The sequence below is a fragment of the Carassius gibelio genome, chromosome B23 (genome assembly GCF_023724105.1).
Source record: "Carassius gibelio isolate Cgi1373 ecotype wild population from Czech Republic chromosome B23, carGib1.2-hapl.c, whole genome shotgun sequence".
Taxonomy (NCBI): Eukaryota; Metazoa; Chordata; class Actinopteri; order Cypriniformes; family Cyprinidae; genus Carassius; species Carassius gibelio.
In genome coordinates this window covers 27,796,517-27,816,609 of record NC_068418.1, presented here as the reverse complement: position 1 = coordinate 27,816,609, position 20,093 = coordinate 27,796,517, and the positions used below count along the sequence as shown (strand labels likewise).

Sequence of the window (20,093 nt, the reverse complement as noted above, 5' to 3'; positions counted from 1 at the left end):
TCAGCAGAAAAGCTTTTATACACTGTTCTTTATTGAACTCAAATCCCAGAATAAAGAGCAACTGAAGAGTACACGAACAGAAGCAGCTGGAAACCTCGTCATACTGGACCTCTCACAAACACAGAGTGAACACTGCATGTGTGTGTGTGTGTGTGTGTGTGTGTGTGTGTGTGAACCACTGTCTGAGGCACAGACACACAGGAACATAATCCTAATAAAGCCTAAACATTTCTGCCATCTGATTGGGTTTCAACTTCAAAAACCCACAGAAATCCTAAAAAACACCAACTCACAACTCACACCACTTGTATCTTCACATTTCACTGACCTCTGAACTCTCACATCATCATCATCATCATCATCATCAGTACGTAAACTCTTGATTACATGACATTGTTCCTTCTAATGAAGTGATTGTTACTAGAACACATTCAGAATACAACAAAGTAAAAGGTTTTGTGAGTTCTTGAACAGGATGAGCTCTTTCTGCTGATAGTGCTGCTACACGAGTCAGAAACACACGGGGAGTGAAGGACAGCCTCGCACACACATCAGACGGGGGTCGCCCTGGGCTCTCTGGAAATAAAAGAGCCTTATCTTACACAGCTTTATCTTTATCTCAAGAGCCTTTACCCAGCTTCTCAGCAACCAGATCTAATCACATAAGATGGTAGAAACACGTTTAGTGCAAGTTTGAGAACAACAAAAACGTTAGAACTTCCTGACATTAGAAAGAATTACAATAATATCAAAGCACTGAAACTGGATCAGTTTTGACTGATTCTCTGTTGGATGGGAATGTCTTTATTCACCCAGAACAAACTCTGTCAATCATACACTCTAGCAACACCCCGGCAACTGCATAGCAACCACCCAGAGTATCCTAGCAACCCTTTAGACAACATCCAACTGACCAAACCATTTCCATTTGATAAACAAGACTTTAAGACAGAGTAATCTTGGAGAAGTTCAGATACCAAAGAATAGTATGAACTTGAGATGCACCACAGTTCAGTACATATGTTCATTTAGTCTCGTCTCTGTATCTAAACTCAGTCTGATCTCCACGGGCCAGCTGTTCAAAACTAATCTGATCAGATATCAGCTATCAGATTGGATCAAATCTTGAAAAAACAAAATTGTTTAAAATAAAAAATAGGATTCTGAAATTGGATTACGTCACAAAATCTGATCTTGGATTTTAACTGGATCGAATCATCAGTTTGTGTTGTTCATAATGTGTTAAAAAGATTAGGATACATTAAATATATATAAATAAATAAAAAACGGATTATGCTGATTCCAGCAGAATGAAAAAAAATCTATTAATTAATAAAATAAAATTAAAACTGATCCAAAAATGCAACTTTTGTAACAGCTTTCCCCAAACAGCTGTCAAATCACAACACAATATTTATTTAAAGGGGGGGTGAAATGCTATTTCATGCATACTGAGTTTTTTACACTGTTAAAGAGTTGGATTCCCATGCTAAACATGGACAAAGTTTCAAAAATTAAGTTGTACGTTTGAAGAAGTATTTCTGTTCCAAAAATACTCCTTCCGGTTTGTCACTAGTTTCTGAAAGTTTTTTTCGAGTATGGCTCTGTGTGACGTTAGATGGAGCGGAATTTCCTTATATGGGTCCTGAGGCACTTCTGCCGGAAGAGCGCGCTCCCGTATAGCAGAGCACTGAGAGCACAACAGACTTCACTGATCAGAGCGAGAGCGTCGCCAAATGTCACAAAAGAAGTGTGTTTTTGGTTGCCAGGGCAAGACAACCCTGCACAGATTACCTAAAGAGAAAAAGCATTAAGGGACCAGTGGATGAAGTTTATTTTTACAGAGCATCAACGGAGTTGTGCAAGTGTTTGTGTTTGTTCCCTGCATTTCGAAGATGCTTGTTTTACAAACAAGGCCCAGTTTGACGCCGGATTTGCACATCGTTTATTTCTCAAGGATGATGCAATCCCAACGAAAAAGGGTCACGATCGTGTGTTGGAACCGCAGGCGGTGAGTAAAACTGCTTCAAATATCTCTGTGTTGTTAACTTAGCTATCGGCGCGTAAGCACATCAAGTAAACAACATGCGATGTTGTCATCAAACTGCACTTTCCACATGTATGGCTTAAAAAAAAAAAAAAAAAAGACGACAAAGTGGAACTTAGTCATTTTCCAAAACTGCTAAGCAAATATATACAGTTTCAGGACAAACCACATAGAGACGTTGTTGCTGATGCTGCTCTCGTTCAGTTTCAGCCTCGGGATCTGATTCTGGATCATAAATAAACGCTGAATCTGACTGTTAGCCATGGTTTGTTTTGGATGATGGGTTTTTCCTCACGGTAATGTCACAGCTTCCAAACGCTCTCAACACAAAAGCCTACTGGCGCTCGTGATTCTTTAGCTCCGCCCACACGTCACGCCTCCAGCCGCTCGTGTTTTTCCGGGAAAAATCGGTACAGACTATCTTTCTCTTATGAATATAATAAAACTAAAGACTTTCTGGAGTTATGAAGGATGCAGTACTACTCTATAGGTACTCAAGATTAACAGGAGATTGAGTGAAAACCAGCATTTCACCCCCCCCCCCCCCTTTAAGTGATTGTAAACTACATGTGCAATCATCAGAGAAGCAGTCAGAAATAGTTATTTGTGTGAATGCAACGCAAAACTTTCTAAAAGAGAACGCAGAAGTATTGAGATGTTTCCCATCATCATCAGCATGTCCCTCCAGGGCCTCCGTAGAGCACTAATAATCTGAAAGTGTGTCTGGATCAGGTCTGGATCAGGGTGATCTAATCCAGTTTTGCTTTGAAAAATGTTTTGCTTTGCTTTGATCATTCTGATCCAGATTAAACTTTATGAACTGACCCTCATCTGATCTCAGTCTGATCCCTCTCATCACAAAACTCTATTATATGATCTATTATTGTAAAGATTGAGATCATGTTCATGAAGATATTTAGTAAATGTCCTACTGTAAATTAAACAAAACTTAATGTTTGATTAGTAATATTCATTGCTAAGAACTTCATTTGAACAACTTTGAAGATTATTTTCTCAATATTTAGATTTTTGAGTATAATGTCACCACGGTAAATGTTTAAAAACACGAGTTTCTCCGGGGACGGACAGACGTCACTCTCGGGGTTGGCCTTGACTTGACGGCCGGCGCTGACGTCGCGGGAGCGCGCACGGGAGATAAGTGACGTTTAAATGCGTGATGAACGGCGAAAGGAACGGAGTCAGCGCGCGCTTGCACGGTAAGAGCATCTCACGCTTCAAATGGTCTTTGTATGTTTTAATTCAATTTCAAGAGCAGGTACAGTACACTATATTAATATTAATAACATTATACGTTAATCAAGAATTTGTTATAGATTAACTATTATTAAGTATATATCTATGTATTACAGATTTATTAAGTATTTGTATTATAATTAAACAAATCACACCAATAAATAAACCACTGTTTAACCCTTTGAGTTCAGAATTACAACACATAGACACATTGAATGACACAAACAAAGCACATTTATAACTAACTTATAGTTGAGTGGCAAAACCAGTCATGAGGGTCAATTTTTTTAAATATAGATTTAAGTTATACATCATCTGAAGCTGAATAAATCATCTCTCCAGTGATGTGTGGTTTGTTCGGAGGACAATATTTGTCTGAGATACAACTATTAGAAAATCTGGAATCTGAGGGAGCAAAAACATCTAAATATTGAGAAAATCATCTTTAAAGTTGTTCAAATGAAGCTCTTAGCAATGCATATTACTAATCAAACATTAGGTTTTGATTTATTTACGGTAGGAGATTTACTAAATATCTTCATGAACATGATCTTTACTTAATATCCTAATGATTTTTGGCATAAAAGAGAAATGTATAATTGTGACTCATACAATGTATTGTTGTCTATTGCTGTAAATACACGTCTGTGACACTGATGACTGCTTCTTCTTCCTTCCTTTCAAAGGATTGTGTGAATTTCTGGGTGAACTGTAGTAAGTTCAGTTAATACTACAGTAGGATATTAAAATAATCGACTTTGTAATAACGATTAGAACACTATTGAATGATGATCTAAATGGTTGTAGTTTGACTAATGTGTGTGTTTGAACAGGAAGTTGATGTTATTCTGCGATCTGATTGGATGGGTCTCACACTGTGCTGCTTGCTGAAGGACGCCGGTCCTAAAAAACACTATAAATCCCAATCAGCATTCGGTCCGTTTTCTGTAGCCCCGCCCATTCGCCTAGCGGTGCTGTTAGACACGCCCCCCGTCGCCCCAGGAAACCCGCGGTCACAGTGGAGCCACACCTACCTGTCGCCCAATCTGAAGGTGTGTCCGTCGGGGGGGCGTGTCTCTCGTGCCCGAGTGGAGCAGAGCAGCGATGCGGTCCGTGGTGCGGTCGGCACGGCGACGGGGCTCCATATATGGGAGGTGATGTGGGAGGAGCAACAGAGAGGAAGCCATGCCGTACTGGGTGTGTCCACGCACAAATGCACCCTTCAGTCCTCGGGCTACACGGTGTTAATAGGAGGAGACTCAGGTTCCTGGGGCTGGGAGCTCTCGACCAATCAGCTCTGGCATGACGGGAGGGCAGGGAGGCGGTACCCTGGGGGCGGAGCCAGGGTCTTAAGTGTTCCAGATCGTGTGCTATTGGTGGTGGACGCAGACGCAGGGACGCTGGGTTACGTGGTGGACGACTGCTATCTGGGCGTCGCCTTCCAGGACCTCCCCAAAGGGGCGGAGCTTTTCCCTGCAGTGAGCTGTGTTTGGGGCGGAGCTCAAATCTGCATACGCTACCTGTGTGGCATGACACGTGAGTGTGACATCATCACATGCCCAACACCAATGACATCACATCACATAAAGATATAAAAAATAATTTTATCATAAAGAAAAATTATTAAAAGCTTGTATTTTAGAGCAGTCACTGCAATTATTTATGAAAGAAATAAATTAAATCTGTTTTCAGATGAAACCCCGTTATCTTTAACATTTTCATAAGTAGCTGAAGTTTAACTACACATTTTTTCATCAGTAACTAATTACAATTACATTTATTTCGTCATTAAACTAAGTAATATTTTTTTTTAAATCCAACTTCCATCTATTTTAAAGGTTGAAAAGTAGAAAAATAGAAAAAATAGAAAATAAAACAACCGCAAGAACTTAGAAAGTCAAGTTGATATTTTTCAGATTTTAAGTGATATTTTGTTGTACAAGTAGTCACGTTCGATTATTCTCTTCAGTCGTTTCTTTGAGTAAGCACAGTGAGTATTTCTAGCTAACACATTAACACAATCATTCTGTGTGATTTTGAAATATATCACATATCTGTATATCAGTATAACATACTGTATATTCTCATATAAATCTCTGCATGTCTTAAAGAGACACTGAATGGTTTAACTACAAAATGCAATGTGATAAACAGCCACTAAACATTGACAGTGCATTCTGGGATAGCTAGCTCAGTGCTGGTGTGTTGTTCCTCAGGAGACGCACCTGCTCTGGAGGCTCTGAGCCGTCTGTGTGTGCGAGGGGTCCTCGGGGGGGCCGGGCCCCGGGGCCTGATGCTGTCGGTCCCGTCTGCTCTCCAGCGCCTCCTGCTGGACGCACACTGACACTGCACACACCTTCATCTCCTCTAGTTCACTGACCCTGGTCACAACAGAATGGTCTGAACATCTATATTCTCTGACTCCCTTTCCTTCTGTTGCTTTTCTTTTCCTCTCTCTATTTATAGAGATGTATAGTGAATATTATGTTAATATTTGTACACACACAAATGCATAAATTTATAACTGAGGAAGTCAATTTTTTTATCATATATATTTATTCACACATAATGTATATTTTAACATATAAAATGATATCTTCTTCCACCTTTTTACATTTAGTCATTTGGCAGATGCCACTGTTATCTTCCTGTTATCTCTGTCATGCTGCTTCCAAATAATGTATTGTATAAAAGCTCTATTTTAATAAATATGACTTGACTTGAAAGTAATATCACATCAAAATAACATCTTTCATTATGAAGAATATCATCATATGAGACTGAATCTCATGAAAACTATATGAATAATTAGGAACAGGGGCGGCGTTAGGGGTGGGCTAAGGGGGCTGGAGCCCCGACTGTTTTTATTACCACCATGCCATCAATGAGTTTTCATGCCCAATAAAGTAATTTAAATTAGAATTTAAATAAATATCTCTCGACTCAAGTCCACAGTGTCTGTAAATTTACCCAAGTAAGTACGCGTTGTCATTCACATCCGACGAAAACCGCCCACTGAGTCTAGTGCTTCTGACTGACATGTAAACTGGCCAATCATCGATGAGCGTCTGTACGATCCAGCCAATGAAGTGAGATCTTTTGGAGGCAGGCGATCAATTTATTCGAAAATTAAAATGGATATTTAAAAAGTCATCTTCTTCTTCTTAAAAAAAGGAAGTAAACCCCCCCAGCCAAAACACTTGAATGCCAAGATACAAAAGCTTACTTCAGGTATCTGTAACTTTCATATTTATTTTTCGGTTTTAAATTGTGTCTGATTTAACGTCACATTTTGAACATGGAACAGTTAACGGTTGCGCAGCACAGTCTGTAGGGGACACACACACACACACTTTTTTTTCTGAATGAATCATCCGTTTCTAACGAATCCATTGATTAAATGACTGACCGACTCACTCATTAAGGCAGTGGCATGCCGCCACCTAGTGGCAAAGTACCATTCTAATTTTTTTTCATAATTTCATATTTCTGTAGCCTATTCCAAATTGTATATTTGATACATTAACCTTCTTATGATTATTTATGCAATTTGTAAGTGCTGTGTAAGTGCTCCTTCAAAAATATAAGTGTATAGAGCCCTGCGTTTATAATTATACTTGGCTTTAAACACAGAGATAAAGTCCTTTGACCGGTATATCGTTATAGAGTAAGAGTGTGTCAGTGCACTGCTTCATGTTTGCTTCTTATCCCTGTTCTACCAGGACGAGTGTAGCCAGTCAGGCTTGATTGGAAAATAAAATAAAACAGAGACAGAGACAAAAAAAAAAAAGTGAGATAGAGACACAACATCAGCATATGTGTCAGGATAAAAGGGATAAACTTTAAATAAAATGTTTTAAATTTGTTTTTATTGTTTTTGTATATTTTAAACTAGGTAAATCTTTCTGATTTATTAAAATAAAAAAGTCACATACATGGATCTCCACTCACCCTAGAACCAACCCTGCTTATGACAACAAACTGTTAGAAGAAAGGGATCATTGGGGTTCTATATAGAACCATAGGGTTCTTTACTCAACTCCAAAGAACCTTTTATGCTAAAAAGGTTCTATAATGACAAGAAAGAACCCTTTTGGCACAAAGGGTTCATATCTTGAATTTTGTGATCATTCACATGCATTCATAAATTCATTTGAATACACCGAATAATGCAGTGAAAGAACACACTCAAAATGCACACGCGCACTATTATGACTTCATCATGAAACTTTACATTAGCCTAGATGCCTGCACTTTTTAGGCACGATTTGTTTAGTTTTTGAATATACTTGATACTGTTAAAAGGCACATCATTAAAACAAAAAATACGAGTTCACATTTCACACCTAAACAAGCGTGGAAAATGTAATTATAACTAGCTACTAAATTAGATACAAATGCCTATCCATATACAGCTATGATTTGCGAACCCGAACTGACTCAAATGATTCGCGATCCCGCTATGAACTCCCAAACTGATTCAAATGATTCGCGATCCTCAAACTGACTCAAATGATTCGCGATCCCGCTATGAACTCCCGAACTGATTCAAATGATTCGCGATCCTCAAACTGACTCAAATGATTCGCGATCCCGCTATGAACTCCCAAACTGGAGTCAGATGACTCAAATGATTCGCGATCCCACTACGAACTCCCGAACTTATTCTAATGATTCGCGATCCCCAAATTGACTCAAATGATTCGCGATCCCGGTACGAACTCCCGAACTTATTCAAATGAATCGCGATCCCGCTAAGAACTCCCGAACTGACTCAAATGATTCGCGAACCCGCTACGAACTCCTGAACTGACTCAAATGATTCGCGAACCCGCTACGAACTCCTGAACTGACTCAAATGATTTGCGATCCCAATACACATAATGCTATAAAAGTGTGCACATCGAGAGAAATAAACAGCAGATGTTCATGTTAACAACTTCTTTAACTTGAGCAAACTCTGCTAATACACATACATGTTAATAAAGTAAATAAAACAAAAAATGAATGTTTTAATGCTACTGAATAAAAATAAACGATCCAGTCGAAAGTCTCTGCTCATCATGACAGGACCTGGATCAGTGAGCTGCGTCTCGGGCCGATGACGTCACTTCCATGGAGGCATGTTGTACACGCCCCCGTCCATTGACTCCGCCCCCACGTCAAAAACGGTGCCACAAAGAGTGACGTGCAGAAAAGTGAAGCGCAAAGGAAAAATGGCTTCGCAAGCTCAAACTGACATGCAAAATAAAAGCAGCGTTGCAAATAAATTAATAGATATGACCATGGAAAATATGTATTGCAAAATCATTGCTTTCGCGCTGTTTCATTTGTTTTGCAATTCTTAATTTTTGTTTGCAAAAAGCAAATGTATTTTCCTCAATACTTTAAATAAAATGTTTTAAATTTGTTTTTGTTTTTATTGTTTTTGTATATTTTAAATAAGGTAAATCTTTCTGATTTATTAAAATAAAAAGTCACATACATGGACTTTTCTATGGGCTAAGCCCCGGATCTTCACTCACCCTAGAACCACCCCTGATTAGGAACATGATTGCACAAAAACAACGATGTGTTTCACACACCTGAAACACACTTCACAAAACAGACCGTTCTGGTCCTTGATTCTGATTGGCTGAGCTCTGTTCGATGCTGTTGTTAATTACTCTACAAACAGTTAAATCTGTGTTTATATTGCACGGTCAAACCTTCATATCAATCATATTACTACGTTAATAGATGGGAACATATCATGAGTTTGGACATTTTAGAGAAATGTTGAATAAATGCATTACACGGTTACTAAACCCGTTAGATTTTAGTCATCTGAATTTGTTTTAGTATCAGTCGACTAAATCGACTTAAACTAGACTAAAACATATTCAGATGAAGCTAAATGGCATTTTAGTCCAAACACTAATAATAAAACTAACTCAAAACCATCACCACGTAACACGCTCCACGTAACACGCTCCACGTGACACGCTCCACGTACGTCTGGTTTGTCACGCTGATCTGGTTTCTGCTCGCTCATGTGATGCTCAGGCTCATGTTTAAGATCTCATCCACAGGGTCGAGTGTTCCAGTAGCTGAAGACACACACAGGAAGGAGTGTGTGGGTGTGTGTATGAGTGTGTGTGAAAGCATATGAGTGTGTGTGTGTACTCTCATACACGACATGACAGGTGAATCTGATTAATTATTCAATGTTTCTCCAGAAAATATACTTCTGCAAGGAAAACCGTATTCCCGGAGGGTGAAATATTTTTTCTGAAGTTATTGATATTTTTTTCTTTGTATGTATGGATCACTGGAGTGTTACTGACATCTGGTGAATATTTCAAGTCAACAGCACCTTTACAAATATATTTACTGAGAGACAGGGGCGGATCTACCCCAGTTGGCAGCAACAAATTAAAGGTTATGGCCAATTTGAAAATTTACGAGCGCGAATCTTTCGTGATCCCGCTCCGAACCCCCGAACAGATTCAAATGATGCGATCCCCGAACGGACTCAAATGATTCGCGAACCCTCTCCGAACTCCCGAACTGATTCAATTGATTCGCGAACCTGATACCATCTCGAACTGACTCAAATGATTCGCGATCCCGCTACGAACTCCCGAACTGTAAAAAGAAATTAATACTTTTCGATTTTCAAGTATAACACCTGTCAAACATAGTCTATTTTGCCATCAATACTGTTGACGGTGTCCTTTATCAGGAGGCTTTATATTTATGCTCAACATGAAGTACAGATACTGTAGTCATGAAGACAAGACCCTGGTCTGTCGGTGGTCTCCCTCTATGTCCCCTACAGCAGCAGCAGCGATTCAGGTGTGTAAAGACCATAGACTGTATAAAAACACAGAAAACTCGAAGCAGCCGCCACGCAGCAGAAGCGTCACGCTCACGACACGCAGTGTGTCACCGGCCTGAGACTCAGGAGGAAAAGCTGGGTAATAATTGATTATCTATCAATAAATTATCACTTTTAAAAAGCGTGAGGATAAGTAACAACTTCGTTTTGTGTCAGAACTAACTTTCACACTTTCATTCATAAATTCACCGCGTTTGTGTTTGAAAAGAGACAGGGATTGAATCGCGGAAATGGAACTTGCTTATAAAGCAGAACGTCACGGAATTCGGCAATATTTGAATGAATAAATCAAAAGTAGAACATTAATCAAATCTCGATATTAAAGGTGTTCAGTGCCGTCGCTCCCTAAACGCAGAGTAACGAAGTCTGCGTAGGGCACCAACTCCCGGAGGGGGCACCCCAGTTGCTCCAAAAAAAAAAAAAAGAAAGAAACTTCCTCCATTCTCCCATCCGCGGTCGCGACCGCTCGCACCTCATGTTTGCGGCTGAATGTTCATAATTGATGGATGAACATCTATGCCCGGGTAGAGTACATCAGCAATCCAGCGAAGAGAAAGGAAAACTAAAAGTAAAAAAAACAAAAAAAAACGGGCATAAATTTGGCTTGACGTTGGACGAGTCTCAAATTTAGGGACCGTCTCTAAAGTTACATGCGATATTGGTGTACACTTTTCTAACGTCAGTAGCATTTGAGGAGAAAGACTTGCAGTCATAAAACTATTGTAATGTGTTAATTTAGGTGTCAGCTACAATGCACACCTTATACATTTTGTATATATATTAAAATAAAGAATAAATAATTTAGGTAAAAATGAGGCCCGTTTATCACTTTCAGGCACATTCCTGTGAAAGTTTTTTTTTTTTTTTTTTTCAGGTTCCCTTAAGACAATTACCCATTTTATTTTAATATATATTAAAAATGTATAAAGTGTGCATTGTAGCTGACAAAACATTTGTTTTCTGAACTGCACTACTGAAAACCTCATTAATCCTGAATTTATTTAGTTACTCGCTTCTATATAAAAACATAATACATTTAACCACCCCTTTAAACACTTTATAAAATCATTGGTAATTGAAATATTACACCGAATTGTCACAACTAAATTAAGAATTCATTATGAGCAATGCATAGCAAATGATGTTACCATCAAATATGAGAAACCTTAAAGAACGATAGACTCTAAATGACTGAAACCTGTTGTCATGCACGTGTTTGCCATAGATTTGTTATTAAAACATTATACACTGCAAAGTTTAACTTTAAATGACATCAATTAATACATCAAAACCAGTTGATCTCAGTTGATTCTCTATTTCCCTTCAATGAACTTAACACACAAATGTGTTTCAGTCCTTGGAAGAAAATCCTGTGTAAACAACAGCCCAGAAGATCACCACGCCGTTCTCTTCCCTGTACCCTGGTGGGTTAAAGCATTCCCTGATGCTGTACATCCGTCTGAACTCGTTCCGGTCAGGAGACAGGAGGACAATTCTTCCAGTTGGCCACAACTTATAGTGTAAAGACAAGATACAGGAAAGATAATAATAATGATAAAAAAAGTTTAACAGCCTCATACTACAAAACTCAATTGGAGAATGAGCATTAAACAGGGAAATCTTACTCTCTAGCCAGGCAAACTGTGCCGCTTTCCGAAAAACTTCGGCGCACAACCCTAAACCATCTGCAAACCAGAGAAAGTGTCAAATAGACAAAATAACTTCCCTGAGGATTTCCAGGGGAAGCTGTTGAATCAAAAACATACATAGGTTTATTTATACATGTATATCAAAGTTATTAAACATTATATAAACACTGAATACATACAGCCTTGCTTTAAACAAACTCTATAGATTGTCACAACTGCATACTCATTCTTTTATAATACTACTAATAAAATATTAATATATACAGTACTGTGCAGAAGTATTAGGCATGTTAGTATTTTCTAACTGAAAAAAAATTGTTTTAATTAAGCCAATTATTTATATCTTTTACTGTAGTGTGTCAGTTGGATATATTAGTTTACATTTCCACACATTTTGCCATTAATTGTAATAATCCAGTGAGATATTTGTATATATTTGTATGCATGATCCACATGAAGATCTTTTACATTGAATATAAATATTTCTGTCTTATATGGTGAACAAAATCCACATTAGATCGCAAACAGATGTTTTTTAAAAAACTCGCTGAAAATGAATTAAGCTGAAATGTTTTTAAATGTCTTTGATGCTGATGTTAACTGATAGTTATATATGAAATAATCCACAGTGCTGACCAATATAGTACTTGTACATAATACCAATTTCACATCTGAACAACTATGTAGCTGTAATAACTAAAATACCTCTTCATGTACACACATATGTAATTATTAGTTCTTAATGAATGTATGTGCACAAATAACGTAAGTTATGACTATAACTATGGATCTATGAGACCGAATGATGACCGTCACCACGGTCTTACCTTGAATGACGCCATTCTGCCAGCTCTCCTCGAGACCTAATGTAAACAATGTCAGGTGACTGACCCCTAGTGGTTGGTTCCCTATAAAACATCCGGATGAACCGAACACTTCCTCTTGCCTGGAACGCCTCAGTTCATCCCGAGTGACAAGAAATGGTGACGGTCATCATTCGGTCTCATAGATCCATAGTTATAGTCATAACTTACGATCTATTTCGACCTCACTCAGACCGTCACCACGGTCTTACCTTGGATGACTAGTGCCATCAAGGTCACGAGGGAATGTAAGCCTCTCCTTCTTTACATCCCTGCTTAGCGGCCGAGAGCAGAATTGTGGACCCAAGCGTAACTGGGTCCGCCACATTGACCCTGTAATACTGGGCAAAGGTACAAGGTGAGCTCCATGATGCCGCTGCACATATGTCCGTTAGTGCCACCCCCTTCAGTGCTGCCCAGGATGTGGCAAGACTCCTGGTAGAATGAGCTACCAGGTTCCCTGGGACTGGTAAGCTCTGACTGGAGTATGTGTGTGCAATAGTGTCTACTATCCAATGTGATAGGCGCTGTTTCGAGGCTGGTTTTCCGATACTTTTCTTATCGAAACACAAAAACAACTGAGTGTGTAAATGTCGTAACGACTGTGTCCGCTCAATGTATGTGCGAAGTGCTCGAACTGGACATAAGGTAGCAAGATCAAGTTCTGTACAAGAGAGATCAGGATCAGGTTGAAACGCTGCAAGTTCGATTACTTGATTGATCGTGCAAGTATTAAGAACTTTAGGCAGGAAAGCCGGGTTCGGCCAGAGAGAGACCCCTGAATAGTTTGCCTTCCATCTCAGACAGTCTTCACTTACTGCTAACGAATGTAACTCACCCACTCTCTTTGCTGAACAGATAGCAAGAAGAAAAACTGTTTTCCACGTCAGTGATTTAAGATCCGTCTGGGCCAATGGTTCAAATGGGGCTCTAGTCAATGACTGAAGAACCATGGGAAGATCCCAGGATGGTGATCTCAGCCTTTTGTCTGGATAGAGGCGACGTGCACCTTTGAGAAATTGAGTAACCAACATGTGTTTACCAACTGATAAACCTTCCACAATACTGTGGAAATGGGAAATAGCCGCCACATAAACTCGTACGGTATTGACTTTTTTTCCTGAGTCTAAAAGTGACTGAAGAAAGCATAAAATGGAATCGAGAACACAATTCATGGGGTCCAAGTTTTTGTCCTGACACCAGTTAGAGAACACACGCCACTTACTCGAGTAGTTATCCCAAGTGGAAGGCGCTTTAGAATTATTTATGGTTCTCCTTACTGCCTCCTCTAGCTGACAAGAGAGGGGCTCAGTAGGGGCCAAACCCAGAGTTGTAATGTGGCTGGGTTTGGGTGCCAGATCTGTCCCTCCACTTGAGAGAGAAGGTCTGTTCTGGTTGGTAGTGGCCATGGATGGCCCTGTACCAGACGTAGGAGAAGTGGGAACCAATGTCTCTTTGGCCATTTCGGGGCGATCAGTAAGATCTTGTAACATCCCAGATCCACCCTTTTGAGCACATGAGGAATCAATGGTAGGGGAGGAAAAGCATATAATAAACCTCCCGGCCACTCGTGAGACAGTGCATCCAGTCCCAAAGGCCCTCCTTGGCCACTCAGAGAGAACCACATCTTGCAATGGGTTGTCTCGGCTGATGCAAACAGGTCGGTGTGGGCTCTCCCAAACCGGGTCCAAATGAGATGCACCACCTCCGGGTGTAATCGCCATTCCCCTGGGAGAGGTCCAGTTCGGGAGAGGAGATCCGCTGCCCGGTTCACTTTTCCGGGTATGTAAATTGCCCTGAGAGAGGCGAGTCTCGGGTGAGCCCAAAACAGAAGTCTCCTGGTTTCCTGGAGGCAGCGCAATGACCTGGTGCCTCCTTGGTGATTGATGTAATAAACTGCCGACATATTGTCGGTTCTTACAAGGACATGCCTGTCCTGTAGGAACGGAATCAAGTGTCTCAAAGACAGATAGATTGCTCTCAGCTCCAGCACATTGATGTGTTCCATAGTCCATGGGAACATCCATGAGCCTCTGACTGATCTTCCTTGCCAGACAGCCCCCCAACCTTTCAGAGAAGCATCGGTTGTCACCACCATTCTCCTCGCTGGTATATTTCCCAGAGGAACACCTTGACCCAACCTGCTGCTGCTTATCCATGGACGCAGAGCCTGAACACATTTCTGTGTGACTTTCAACTTCACTCGCCTGTGTAATTTTGGGTGGAGTTGAAATTTGTTGATCCACCATTGCAATGGTCGTGCTTTGAGCAATCCCAGAGGCACTACCTTTATTGCTGCCGATATCATCCCCAGTAATCTTTGGAACTGTGCCAACTCCATCCGCTTGCCTAAGCGGAAAGATAGTGCCAGGGCAGATAACCTTGCTACCCTCTGTGGGGACAGATATGCGGTCATTGTTAAGGTGTTCAAAACTAACCCTACAAATACGGTCTCTTGCCGTGGTTCGACATTGCTTTTTTTGAGATTCATGCGGAACCCAAGCTCTTGTACATGGTTGATAACAGCCTCTGTATCTCTTAGAACCTTGTGACGGCTTGGTGCACAGATTAGCCAGTCGTCCAGGTATGGGAGGATCTTTATACCCACTGCCTGAAGAGGGTAAAGAACGGCTGACACCACCCTGGTAAATACACGGGGAGAGAGGGAAAGGCCAAAGGGAAGGACCTCGAATTGATATGCTTGGCCTTGAAAAGCAAAGCGAAGGAACTTCCTGTGATCTGGATGAATGGGCACATGAAAGTATGCATCTTTGAGGTCTAGTGTTGTAAACCACTCGTTTGGCTCTATAACCTCCAAGATTTGGGCGGTGGTCAGCATCTTGAATGGCAATACTTTTATGTATGCATTCAGACGTCTTAGGTCTAAAATGGGTCGGAGACCACCATCTTTTTTGGGCACAAGGAAATAGTTCGAATAAAACCCAGTGTGCTGTTCGTAGGGTTGTAGTGGAGTAATTGCCTTCTTTCCAAGAAGTGTTGTTATTTCTTTGGATAAAATTTCTGCCTGGACTGCGTCTTTGACCACAGTTAATTGAATCCCTGAAAACGAAGGAGGTCGTTGCCGGAACTGGATTCTGTATCCGCTTTTTATCGTAGCGAGTACCCAACGATCTGAGATTTTCCTCTCCCAGCTGTCCAGGCATAGCTGGGAGCAGATTCCGGCAGCTCTTCCAGGATTGCTACGCGGTTCCCCCATAGGGGCCTGAGCCCCTGGGGTTTCGCTTCTTTTGTGGTGCATCTCTAACTGATGTACGAGACCGAGCCATTTGGGAATGCCGTGGCGCTTGTCTGGCACTTTGGCTGCTATCAAACCTCTGAGAATGGGTATTTTGTCTTCTGTTGAACTCCCATGGTCCTGCCCGACTAAAATGGGGATGATGAGGGGGCTGAAAGCCTCGATATGACTGTCTAGCTGCCTTAGCGGGACCAAATGTGCGTTGCACTGATTCTCTTCTCTTCCGCGCTTGCTCAGCTTTATCAAGTGTCGTCTGAGAGTCTGGGTGAAACACACGGCCTGGTGTGACGGGCATGTATGTCAGTTCCTTCCTGATAGTATCAGGTAGGGAAGTCTGTGCTAACCAAATCTGTCTACGAGAAAGGATTGCAGATGACATAGAAGCCCCAATGTCTCTAGTGAGCTGGGCGTGCGTAACCAGGGCTGCATCGACCAAACCCATAATGTCCCGATCTTCCGGATTTATAAGTTTCCGTAAAGAAGCCAGAATTATGGCTAAGGCATTACCAGATCGGGCTGCACGTGTGGCTGAGTTGTAGGTTCGACACACTAGGTTATCGGTCTTCTCACACTCTTTCCGGGGACAGCGTGGGTCATCAGTCACCCGGTCTAGACCCAAGGATGTTAAAGATGCCATTTCACGCTCCACCGCTGGCATACCGCCCATGCCGGTTTCTGCAGCATACTGCATATTAGCAAAGCGTCTGCAACCAGCATTGAACTGGGGGGCAGCTCTGGGATGATTCCATGCTTTGCTTAGCATTTGTGAATAGTCCTCAGTAACAGGAATCGAAACAGATGGTTGAGACTGGGAGACCCCAGCCCACACACCTTGCACCACTGGTGTCGTTGATGCCTCAGCCTGGGTTTCCAAACCTAGAATTCTTGCAGCACTGAGAATTCTGTTAAAAATGTCAGGTTGGTTACTGTCTCCATCAATAGCAGAAGACCTGGACTTATCTCCTTGATCTTCCTCACTCACATCCTGATCATTACTACCAAAAAGAGAGTCATGAGCATGAAGAGAAATTGTGTCAGGAATGTTACCTCTTCCGCCCTGATTTGGAGGAATATCATCCTCAGAAACAACAGATGAAACTGCATGTTGTTGTCCACCTAACCCCCTATCGTGGGGTCTAAAATTATCCATTTTCCCAGCCAAATCCCGTAAAGTTGCTAGAATTTGCATCTGGGTGTCAACTTGAGATTCTGAAGCCCTTGACCTTCTTCCATCAGAGCAGCTAGGTCCATCATGGACTTCAACAGGAGAATGTTCCCTTCTCCGTTTAAGAGAGCGTGCATCAACCACTGATCTTGATGCACCTCTGTCATGAGCTGGCCATTCAAAAAGGCTAGCTCTCTGCACCCTCTCTTGTAGGGAGAACTCAGCTGCGGCCGGGCATGGATTTCCAATGTCCTCCAGTAAATGGGCTATACCCAGACATGATGGACACTCGCGATGTCCATCCCGAGGATGCATAGTAGCACGACAATAATGGCACAGAGGTTGACTCATGATTGTTAGACAGCTGCGTACAGTTGTAGCTCAGATAACACATAGGACTACTCCTGCGCACAGGAGTTTGCCAATGATATGTAAATGTGTGTATACACAATCAAAATTATACATATATATCTACTTAATTTCACCGCTGCGAACAGTGGAGACAGTGTGATAAGTAAATTCCTTGATTCCAAAAAAAAAATTTTTTTTTTTTTTTTTTTTTTTTTTTTTAAATGCAACACCTATCTATGCGCGAACGCACAGATAAAGACAGGTGACCGAGTCCCCTCCGCTGCGAACAGCAGATCACCAGGTAAACAAAAAAAACCTCCTTTCAACTGATGTGGATATAGAGCAAAAGTTACTCACCACATCCGTACGCTTCTTAAGCGTCAGAATACAATCTCTACAAAACAATTTTAACATGAATCAAATTCGTTAAATTGTAAATAATACCAACCACTCACCTGAAAATATAGAAGAAAAAGGAAAGAAATACCGCAATCCTCAGGGGCACCAGGCGCCTGCACTATAGTGACGGATTGAATGGGTACAGATTTCCAAATAACAGCGTATACACGCGGATTTCCTCCAAACCGGTCTCTAGAGAGGCGAGAAAGGCAAAGAGCAAGTGTTCGGTTCATCCGGATGTTTTATAGGGAACCAACCACTAGGGGTCAGTCACCTGACATTGTTTACATTAGGTCTCGAGGAGAGCTGGCAGAATGGCGTCATTCAAGGTAAGACCGTGGTGACGGTCTGAGTGAGGTCGAAATAGATCCTGCTTTGCTGGACTCTGCCTGAAGACATGGTGAATGGTGAAGTTCCTCCCCTCAGTGGTTGAGCTCTAAAAGAACAAATGTCAAGAGGTAGGTATATTGCTAGATATAGTACAGAGTAATGTTTCATGTAGCAACATTCAAACAGCTACATACATTTGCGGAGTAAAGCGGTCCAGGAGAACAGAACACCACCACCTCCTGATCATGTCATCCTGAAAAATAATAATAATAATATACACACAATAATCATGCATGTCTGTTCAAATAACTTGACAAATGTAATGCCATACCTCTGTAAAATCAAACCTAAGAACTTCTTAGGTTTGATTTTACAGAGGTAAGAACTAAAGCCATTTGCAGAGTGTACTGTTACAATCCACAAAGAACAATAAAATGAGCAATTTATAACAATTATTAACAATAATTATTCAAATTGAACGTACCATGGATAAATAAATGATCGAACATCGCATTTAATATTATAAGATATTTACACAACCACTTTTACTCACCTCATGCAATCAACGTGAAATAGTTATTACTCTGTTGCTGTAGTTGCCACCGTTCTGTTTGTTTCAACGCAAACTGCCCCCTGCTGGCTCGGAGCAAAATGTCAAAGGCGGGGAAAACAAATATGTGTCGCCCCGCCCCATCGTCCAGACTGCACTCTGGGGAGGCCGCAGGTGGGGTCTTGTCTTCATGACAACAGTATCTATACTTCATGTTGAGCATAAATATAAAGCCTCCTGATAAAGGACACCGTCAACAGTATTGACGGCAAAATAGACTATGTTTGACAGGTACGTGTAATACTTGAAAATCGAAAATTATTAATTTATTTTTACAGTTCGGGAGTTCGTAGCGGGATCGCGAATCATTTGAGTCACTTTGGGAGTTCGGAGCGGGATCGCGAATCATTTGAGTCAGTTCGGGAGTTCGGAGCGGGATCACGAATCACGAAAGATTCGCGCTCGTGAATTTTCAAATTGGCCATAACCTTTAATTCGTTGCTGCCAACTTAACTGGGGTGGCAGCAGGGGTGGCAAGGCTTTCTTTTAGGGTGGCATTTGCCCTATGCCACCCCGGTAGATCCGCCCCTGTGTGTTTTATCTATAATGATTTTCTATGGGAGGAAAACGTTTAATGTACAATTTAACGCAGTGCGTTCTGTACTCGTCTGCTTGCCTGTACGGAGCTGACCCTTTTAAAATCACTTAATGCATTTCATAATGGACGTTCATATTTACATTCTGTAGGCCTACTAATTTAGTTTGAATCGTTTAATCACCACCACAGCGTCTAGTCTCCACTGGCAACATGCACGATCTGTGTTGATTGCAAGTGACGTCACAGGTGGCTGAGAGTGCAAGTAGCGATTGCAAGTGACATTGAAATTTAGTTTCTTTCTTCTTGTCTTCGCCAGCTGGCTACACGATGAAACATTTTATCATTTATTTTGGACTTGTCCTCATTCAGTTTGTTTTTGGTCAGATTTCTGTTCCTTTATTAAGGCTCATATCATGTCCAGCTTTCAACTGTGCTTTAAAAATGTATTATTTGGTTTTTTCTCTTATGACAAATCTTACCATAAGGAATATTATTTAATTAATCTGCTTCTTCTGTTAGCTAAATTTAGTATTCATAAATGTAAATTTGGAGGAAATAAGCCTTTATTTTTGATTTTAAAGGCAGAAATTTTGCAATACCTAAATACAATAGTGGGGCTGAAAAATAAGAAAGCTGCAAAATGCGTTTCAATCTGTAAGCATTTTCACATCTTTAGCCTTTAAATTTTTTTCTGAATTTGTATATGTATTTGTATGTCTGTTTATTTGCTTTACTTTTTGTACCCCCTGAC

The 20,093-nt window shown here is 40.9% G+C and overlaps 2 protein-coding genes across 3 annotated transcripts; one reads left to right on the top strand and one right to left on the bottom strand.

Annotated features, from left to right (window-relative positions):
• Positions 1–3,183: 3,183 nt before the first annotated feature.
• Positions 3,184–7,719, top strand: si:ch1073-228j22.2 (SPRY domain-containing SOCS box protein 2). 2 transcript variants are annotated; one of them, XM_052594993.1, is made up of 3 exons: positions 3,184–3,264; positions 4,135–4,837; positions 5,518–7,719. In XM_052594993.1, exons 2-3 carry the CDS (start codon positions 4,165–4,167, stop codon positions 5,643–5,645), a joined length of 801 nt encoding a protein of 266 aa, XP_052450953.1. In that variant the 5' UTR covers positions 3,184–3,264; positions 4,135–4,164; the 3' UTR covers positions 5,646–7,719. The 2 variants fall into 2 exon arrangements, with proteins under 2 accessions (XP_052450953.1, XP_052450954.1); XM_052594994.1 differs by having other exon boundaries at positions 3,244–4,015.
• Positions 7,720–9,887: 2,168 nt separating this feature from the next.
• LOC128011199 (uncharacterized) lies at positions 9,888–15,277 on the bottom strand. Its single transcript, XM_052593363.1, has 2 exons — positions 11,807–15,277; positions 9,888–11,693 (listed from the first exon to the last, which is right to left on the bottom strand). Exon 1 carries the CDS (start codon positions 15,182–15,184, stop codon positions 13,982–13,984), a length of 1,203 nt encoding a protein of 400 aa, XP_052449323.1. The 5' UTR covers positions 15,185–15,277; the 3' UTR covers positions 9,888–11,693; positions 11,807–13,981.
• Positions 15,278–20,093: the final 4,816 nt, after the last annotated feature.